The sequence below is a fragment of the Colobus angolensis genome, unplaced genomic scaffold, assembly GCF_000951035.1.
Source record: "Colobus angolensis palliatus isolate OR3802 unplaced genomic scaffold, Cang.pa_1.0 Scaffold10, whole genome shotgun sequence".
Taxonomy (NCBI): Eukaryota; Metazoa; Chordata; class Mammalia; order Primates; family Cercopithecidae; genus Colobus; species Colobus angolensis.
The window spans coordinates 11,520,018-11,528,994 of NW_012110919.1; the positions used below are offsets into that span (position 1 = coordinate 11,520,018).

At 39.0% G+C, this 8,977-nt stretch overlaps 1 protein-coding gene across 1 annotated transcript in view; it reads left to right on the plus strand.

The window, feature by feature from the left end:
• ACTR6 (ARP6 actin-related protein 6 homolog (yeast)) overlaps positions 1–8,977 on the plus strand; it is a 25,146-nt gene that overhangs the window by 6,454 nt on the left and 9,715 nt on the right. Inside the window, exons 4-8 of the mRNA XM_011934638.1 lie at positions 786–909; positions 3,233–3,368; positions 3,455–3,511; positions 5,418–5,516; positions 5,612–5,690. Coding sequence (XP_011790028.1) covers positions 786–909; positions 3,233–3,368; positions 3,455–3,511; positions 5,418–5,516; positions 5,612–5,690 — 495 coding nt within the window. The remainder of the gene's footprint in view (positions 1–785; positions 910–3,232; positions 3,369–3,454; positions 3,512–5,417; positions 5,517–5,611; positions 5,691–8,977) is intronic.

An 8,977-nucleotide genomic window follows, 5' to 3' on the forward strand; every position in this document is an offset into this window, starting at 1 on the left:
GGTTTCACCATGTTGGCCAGGCTGGTCTGGAACTCCTTACCTCAGGTGATCTGCCTGCCTCGGCCTCCCAAAGTGCTGGGATTACAAGCTGAGCCATCGTGCCTGACCTTGTTTTCGTTTTATTTAGAAACATAACAGCCCCAATATTTGTTGTATCATTCATTAATGTTTCCATAATTGTCTTTAAACAATTTTATGGTAACATTTTCTTTCATTTATTAGTGGCAGAGTCTTGCTCTGTTGCACAATCATGGCTCACTGCAGCCTCAATTTCCCAGGCTGAAGCAATTCTCCTACCTCATCCTTCTAAGTAGCTGGGTCTACAGGCATGTACTGCCATGCCTCACTAATTTTTATTTATTATTATTATTATTTTTTAAGTAGAGATGGGGTCTTGCTATGTTGCCCAGGCTGGTCTCTTAGCCTCAAGCAATCCTCCCACATCAGCCTCCCAAAGTGCTGGGATTACAGGTATGAGCCACTGTGCCAGGCTGGTAACATTTTATTAGTGCTACCTCTAAGAGAAGTAAAACTGCATAATAGTTAAGTACATGGATTCTATAAGTAGACTCCCTGGATTCAAATCTTACCTATGTCATTAAATAGCTCTATGAACCTTGGTCACTTATTTAACTTTTCTGTGCCTCAGTTTGCTCATCTATTAAATGGGGATAGTAATAAGACTTATCATGATTATTATGAGGATTAGATAAATTTGTATATGTAAAACAAGTGTTAATTATCACTACAAATTATAAAACATTTTGGAATATTTTCTCCTATAGGTTGATTTTTTAGATACTAATATTATTATCACTGAACCGTACTTTAACTTCACTTCAATTCAAGAATCAATGAATGAAATTCTATTTGAAGAATACCAGTTCCAAGCAGTATTAAGAGTAAATGGTGAGTTCAAGTTTTCACTGAAATTGAGTTATATGACTATAGATATGAATAGGGTAATATTCATAAAGTCCCAAAATATTAAGTGGCATTCTTGGCTGGCACAGTGGCTAACACCTGTAATCCCATCATCTGGGGAGGCTGAAGTGGGTAGATCACTTGAGTTTAGGAGTTTGAGATCAGCCTGGGCAACATGGTGAAACCCTGTCTCTACAAAAAAATAGAAAAATTAGTTGGGTGTAGTGACACACACCTGTAGTCCCAGCTACTTAGGAAGCTGAGGCAGGAGGATCATTTGAGCCCGGGAGGTTGAAGCTGCAGTGAGCTGTGATCGTGCCAGCCTGGGTGACAGAGTGAGATCCTGTCTCAAAAAAAAAAAAGAAATTGAGTTATGTGAAATGTGAATATGGATATGAACTGAGTAAATAAACTCTTAAAGTTCCAGAATACTATGTGGCATTTTTTAGATTTGAAGGAAATAAGACTTGGATTTTATTTTTATTTTTTTGAGATGGGGTTTTGGTCTTGTTGCCCAGGCTGGTGTGCAGTGGAGCGATCTCCGCTCACTGCACCCTCCAACTCCTGGGTTCAAGCGATTCTCCTCACTCAGCCTCCCAAGTAGCTGGGACTACAGGTGTGTGCCACCACGCCTGGCTAATTTTGTATTTTTAGTAGAGATGGAGTTTCACCATGTTGGTCAGGCTGGTCTTGAACTCCTGATCTCAAGTGATCCACCCGCCTTGCCCTCCCAAAGTGCTGGGATTACAGGCATGAGGCACTGCACCTGGCAAGTCTTGGAATTTTAAAACTAAATGAACCCTCAGAGATTATATAGTCAGACATCTCTCATTTTATCTTTTTAGTAATATTTCTTTCTAAAGAAGTTACTAGCCACATATTTCTCATTTCTGAAAGATTTTGAGGTAGTTATCTTTTCTGTCATTTATGTGTTTGCAATTATTATTTTTTGTTTGTTTTTGTTAAGTCAGGGTCTGGCTCTGTTGCCCAGGCTAGAGCGTGTTGGCACGAACATGGCTCACTGCAGCCTCCACCTCCTGGGCTCAAGGTATCCTCCCGCCTTAGCTTCCCAAGTAGCTGGCACCACTGGTGTGTGCTGCCACATCTGGCTGATTTATTTATTTTTTGTAGAGACAGGTTCTCATTTTGTTGCCCAGGCTGGTCTTGAACTCCTGGACTCAAGAGATCTTCCTGCCTCAGCCTCCCAGAGTGCTGGGATTATAGGCATAAGCCATGGCTCCAGGCCCAATTCTTATTGTTTGAAATAATGTTAGTAGCTCAGGCTGCCAGTGTGAGGGAGAACAATCTGTAAATATCATCTAGAAGCAAGTTTATTACAGGCTTAGATTATGTGACATGGTTGGGTATAATGAAAGTATTTAAATATTTAATTTTCAGAATTTAAGTCCATATAAGCAGCAGTATGTGCAGTTGTTAAGGGCACAATCTCAACCAGGTGCAGTGACTCATGCCTATAATCCCAGAACTTTGGGAGGCCAAGGTAGCAGGACCACTTTAGGCTAGGAGTTTGAAATCAGCCTGGTCAACATAGTGAGACTGCATCTCTACAAAAGAAAAATTAAAAAATTAACCAGGCGTGGTGGTGCATGTGTATAGTCCCAGCTACTGGAGAGGCTGAGGCAAGAGGATCACTTGAGCCCAGGAGGTGGAGGTTGCAGTGAACCATGATCGTTACCACTGGGAAGGTGCTACTGGCGTCTCATGGGTAGAGGCCAAGATGCTGTTAAACATCCTACAACACATAGGAAAGCCCTGTACAACAAGGAGTTATCCAACCCCCAATGTCAATAGTTCTAAGGTTGAGAACCCTGCTGTACAGACACACAGCCTAGGTTTGAATCCTGGCTCTGGTACTTCCTAACTGTGTGACTTTGAGCACATTACTTAACTTCTCTGAGCTTCAGGTTCCTCATCTGTAAAATGGAATTGTTTTGAGTATTAACACACACACTCATTATACAGATTTTAGAATACAGTCTGGCATGTAATAAATGATCAGTAAAAATGAGCTGCTGTTGTAGTAATTATTTTAAACTACGGAGTGAATATTTACCTTTAAAAATGGATACCAAATTTTTATTATGTTTACCATGTAAGTGTGGTGTTTTAAAGTATAAACACTATAAAGATCTTTTGACAGTTCTGAATAGTATTATAAATTAACATTTTTCTTGTAATTAAAGGGAACATTTTTGTCTTGCTGCTTGTCTTTGTTTTCTTCCTTTTTAATTGCTTTAAGGTAGTGTTATATTTTTGTTCACTTTTTTCTTTATCTTTTTTTAAATAGCTGGGGCTCTCAGTGCACATAGGTATTTCCGAGATAATCCTTCCGAATTATGCTGTATCATTGTTGATAGTGGATATTCCTTTACACATATAGTTCCTTATTGTAGAAGTAAAAAGAAAAAAGAAGCAATTATTCGGTGAGTTGCATTTAATTTTCATGTTGTTTCTAAAGATTAAACAGAATGATATGTGCAATAATTAAATTTGAGTTCTCCTCTTTCAGGATAAATGTGGGAGGAAAACTCTTAACCAATCATCTAAAGGAGATCATATCTTACAGGTGATGCTTAGCTTTGATTCTTTGGGAGGATGGGGCTCTGGGGAGGAACTTTTTAAAGCAATTTAAGATTATTCCTAACTTTTAAGGCCAGGCATGGTGACTCATGCCTGTAATCCCAGCACATTGGGAGGCCAAGGCGGTGCATCACTTGAGGCCAGGGGTTCAAGACCAGCCTGGGCAACATGGCAAAACCCCACCTCTACTAAAAATACAAAAATTAGCCAGGTGTGGTGGTGCGCACCCATAATCCCAGCTACTTGGGAGGCTGGGGCATGAGAATCACTTGAACCAGGAGGTGGAGGTTGCAGTGAGCCAAAATCGCACCACTTCACTCCAGCCTGGGTGACAGAGTGAGACTCTCTCTCTCCAAAAAAAAAAAAAAAAAAGAAAGAAAAAAAATCGTAAATGTTGTACATTAACTTATGCTGCTATTTTTAATTTTATTGTGTTTAACACATAAGTAAATTTCTTAAATCTCAATTTCTTGTTACATTAACTTTGGATGGTATTATACCATCAGTATCCCTTTGCTCCCCTAAGTGCCCTACTCCTTTATATTTGCTCCCCCACTGTGTCACTGACTCCTGGCAACCACTGATTGGCTTTCCATCGCTATATGTTTGTTATTTGAAGAATGTTAGTTGCTTTTTGTTTGTTTTCTTTTTACAATTTTATTATTACTATTATTGTTACTTGAGGCAAGTTCTCACAATGTTGCCCAGGCTGGTCTCAATCTCCTGGGCTCAGGAGATCTCCCATCTCAGCCTCCCTTAGTAGCTGGGATTACTGACCTGCACTTCGCGCCCCTGAGCTTGGCAAGAATGTTACAGTCTCAGATAACTAGAAGGAGGATATTGAGTGTTACCAACACAAAAAAATGGATAAGTGTTTAAGATGATGGATATTCTAGTTATCCTGATCTGATGCACTGTGTGGGTTTCTTTTTGATTTTGAGACAGGGTCTTACTTTGTCACCCAGGCTGGAGTGCAGTGGTGTGTTCATGGTTCACTGCATCCTTAACTCCTAGGCTCAAGAAATTATCCTGCCTCAGCCTCCCAAGTAGCTGGGACCACAGGCATGTGCTACCACACCTGGCTAATTTTTGTAAACAGGTTCTCACTGTGTTGCCCAGGCTGGTCTGAAACTCGTGGGTTTAAGCTGTCTTCCTGCCTCAGCCTTCTAAAGTGCTGGGATTACAGGTGTAGCCACAGCTCCCAGCAAACCATCACTGTGTACCTGAGAAATATGTACAATTATTACATGTCAACTTAAAGTATACACATATATGTTTTAAAGATACTGGGGGGAGAATGAATACTGGGATGGCCACACCCAGTCATGCCATACATTTAGCAATTTTTTCATTAAAAATAATTATGGCCAGGTACAGTGGCTCACATCTGTAATCCCAGCACTGTGGAGGGTGGAAAAGTTTTTGTTTATTGTTAAACATCTTTATTTCTATAGTAAGCCAATGTTTAAGCTTCACCCCCAGTCAAATATTTATTATTAAACAGCTTGCATGTGCTTGGTACTGTGTGCTGACTCAACAGTGCTTAATATAATCAGAAAAGAAAGTGCATAGAGTTAAGGCATTGTAGCAAGATTCTATTCAGAATGGTTTGCGGGGGGATGTTTGCTCTTTAGTTAGGTAAACTCCACTTAATATCTTTGTTTTCCGTTTCCTTACCTATAAACTGACTAATACCTGCCCTCAGAGGAATAGTGTGGAAATTAATGGAAGTGACAGTATTCCATAAAGTTAAAATTATTTTACACATTCAAGAATTTAAAATTTCAAAAAATCAGTTACCTGAAAATTTAATGCCAGAAAAAAATTTCAGATAATTATAAATTATATTTAATTGTTTCTGTTTCAAATTTTACAACTTTTATTTCTGTTAGGCAGCTCCATGTTATGGATGAAACACATGTGATTAATCAAGTGAAAGAAGATGTATGCTATGTGTCTCAGGATTTTTATAGAGACATGGATATTGCAAAGTATGTAAAATGACAATCTAAGAATTGGAAAGTAGATTGTTGGGGGATGTTACACATAATTAGAATATTTCATAAATCTCAATTTTGTTTTCCAGGTTGAAAGGAGAAGAAAATACAGTAATGATAGACTATGTCTTGCCTGACTTCAGTACAATTAAAAAGGGCTTTTGTAAGGTAATTTTTAAAAACCATCAATGGATGGTTGCTATGACTCATATCTATAATCCCAGCACTTGGGGAGGCCAAGATGGGAGTTAAGAGACTGGCCTGGGCAACAAATCAAGCCCCTGTCTCTTATTATAAAATTAAAAAAAAAAAAAAAATCAGTGACATTTCAAGTGATCACCTCAGTTAGATTTGAAAAGAATTTCATTTAGGCCGGGCACAGTGGCTCACACCTGTAATCCCAGCACTTTGGGAGGCTGAGGCAGGTGGATCACGAGGTCAGGAGTTCAAGACCAGCCTGACCAACATAGTGAAATCCGGTCTCTACTAAAAATATTTTAAAAATTAGCTGGGTGTCGTGGCGGGTGCATATAGTCCCAGCTACTTGGGAGGCTAAAGCAGGAGAATCACTTGAACCCAGGAGGTAGAGGAGCTGAGATCACACCACTGTGCTCCAGACTAGGTGACACAGCTAGCCTCTGTCTCAAAAAAAAAAAAAAATAATAATAATAATAATTTCACATCCAGCTGGGATTGACAGGGCCTTAGAGAGTTGCTTTTCTTTTGTCTGTTTGTTTTTTGTTTTTTTGTTTTGAGACAGCATCTCACTCTGTGACCCAGGCTAGAGTGCAATGGTGCGATCACAGCACTCACTATAACCTTGACCTCCCAGGCCCAAGTGATCCTCCTCTCTCAGCCTCCAGAGTTGCTGCGACTGCAGGCATGTGCCACCATGCCTGGCTCATATTTGTATTTTTTGCAGAGATGGGGTCCTACAGTGTTGCCTAGGCTGACCTCAAACTCCTGGACTCAAATGATCCTCCTGCCTTGGCTTCTAGGTGTTGGGATTACAGGCATGAGCCACAGCTCCTGGCCCTTAGAGAGTTGTTGATTACTACCTTCCTGCTGGCCATTTCACCAGGCAAAAGTGAAATTTGATTGATAAATTTCTTAGTAAATTTATTTAGAAAAAGAACTATCAGCCAAAAGATAGCACATAGGGCAAATCTGGAGATAAACAGTATCATTATGTATATTATGGCTAACCCATTTTTGTTTACTAGTTTAAATTGAGTTAGAAATTGGTTATTTTCCTATTGTGAAAATTATTGACATGGTTGACCCAGGGCCAAATTTTACTTCTGTTTGGTCTTGCATAATTAGATTAGAAAAGGGCAAAATCCAATGGAGTTTCAAAGTGTTGAGAAGCAGTTTATCATGGATGTCAAAATAATTTCTATTTATCTTTGATCAGTTCAGATAAAATGACTTCTGTGTTTAGGTAAATGTGAAGTTTGCGTTTCTGGTTACCAACTTGATGAGGACTGTTGGGAAGTTTAAAATCTTTGGTCAGAAACATAAGCACATTTGCACAAGGAGACATTTATAATATTCATTGCAGTGCACTTTAAAATAGTGAAAAATTGAGTCCTGCCTAAATATCCACTAATGGAAGGAGAATAATTTTTGAATGTGTTCATATAATAAAATAATAAGCAGTAGTGAAATCAAGTAGAGCTTACATAAACAGCATGAATAAATCTCAGAAATCTGATTTTCATAGAAAAGCACATTTTAGAAAGCTATGTATACTTTTTTTTTATTCTATGCAGAATAATGTATGTTCTCTTTTTTTGGTGAGAATAATAATATGTTATTAAGGTATACTTAAATATGAAGTAAAAGTATAAAAAGCTATGTATGTGAATGATAAAACACCAAATTAGGGGAGCGTCAGCTTATCTGTAAAGTTACATTAAGCTGGTTGGTGAATACATGGGTTTTATGTAGTTATTTATACTTAGTATGCCTGAAAACAAAAATGAGTTTGTTTTGGCCAGATTATTGAGGTGAAATATGAATCAGAGTTCAGAGACCACTTGGGGCCCTATAAAAACTGAAATTATCCTTTTATGTTCTTCGAAACAGATCCTTGTGACTGGTTGTGGTGGCACACACCTACCTATAATCCCAGCATTTTGGGAGGCTGAAGTGGGAGGATTGTTTGAGGCCAGGAGTTTGAGACCAGTCTCAGCAACAAAGTGAGACCCTGTCTCTACGGAAAAAAATTAATTAATTAATGAATTCAAATCAGCTGGGCATGGCGTCACACACCTGTAGTTCTAGCTACTCAGGAGGCCGAGGTAGGAGGATTGCTTGTGCCCATGAATTCGATTTTACAGTGAACTATGATCATTTCACTGTACTCCAGAACTGGGCAACAGAGCCAGACCCTGTCTCTTTAAAAATAGAAGAAACAAAAAACAAAAAATGAAACAGATCCTTTTGAAAGGACCTAGGCTGGCTTACCAAAATGGGAATTAAGATACATGATGCGAAAAGGTTGCCTGGGCATGCATCAGGTAGAGAGAAACTGGAAGCGCAAGTCCTAGCTAGGATACGGAAGGTGTGTTTTTTTTCCTTCTTTACAAGACGAGGAAAACTGCCCCAAACATTTAAATACCAAACCTCTTTCTTACTAGGAACATTTGATCATCGTCATATTTTATAGCTGATACCTTGTGGAAAATTTATGGTACTCTGTAAGGTTAACAGGGGTAAAGTAATCCTGATTTTTAGAGAGGTGGATCTGAGTAAAGTCTCAGTAGCTGCCAGTCTCAAACCTGACTGGTCATTGGAATCTCTTGGGGCACTTCAAAACAAAATAAAACCTGTATCCATGTTCTCAGTTCCTCTTCCTAGCATGACTTACTTCATAAGTTTGAAAACTTAAAACCTCTTCCAGATGATTAGATAGTCAACTAGGAAATCTTTCTTTTTAGAACAACTCTCCTTCCCTGCAAATGACAACCTATTTGTTTATTGGACATTTTCTTCTAAACTCTGCCGGCTTCTTCCTTGCCAAATCATAAGCCGTGTTTTCTCAAGTGAGTACCTTATGCAATAAGCCAGTAGAGGTGTGGTTATTCTCCTAGTTGACCATAGTTTACTCATCTTTAGAAAAGGCAGAAGCCATATAAGGTTTCTTATTGGCCTTTGACCTTGTGAACAGAATCTGGTTATGGACTGCACTTAATTTACTCAGGATACACTGTTGCTGATTCTCATATCTAATGTGTATTTTAATATCAGATGAGTGGACACAGTCAGTTGGAACCGGGCTTTTGGCAGATGATACAGTGTTACAGCAAATGTTTATTATAGAAAGAATGGTTTAATCTTTGTCAATTTTGTTAAAATGTATAGCTTATGGTGGCCAGGCGCGGTGGCTCAAGCCTGTAATCCCAGCACTTTGGGAGGCCGAGACGGGCGGATCACAAGGTCAGGAGATCGAG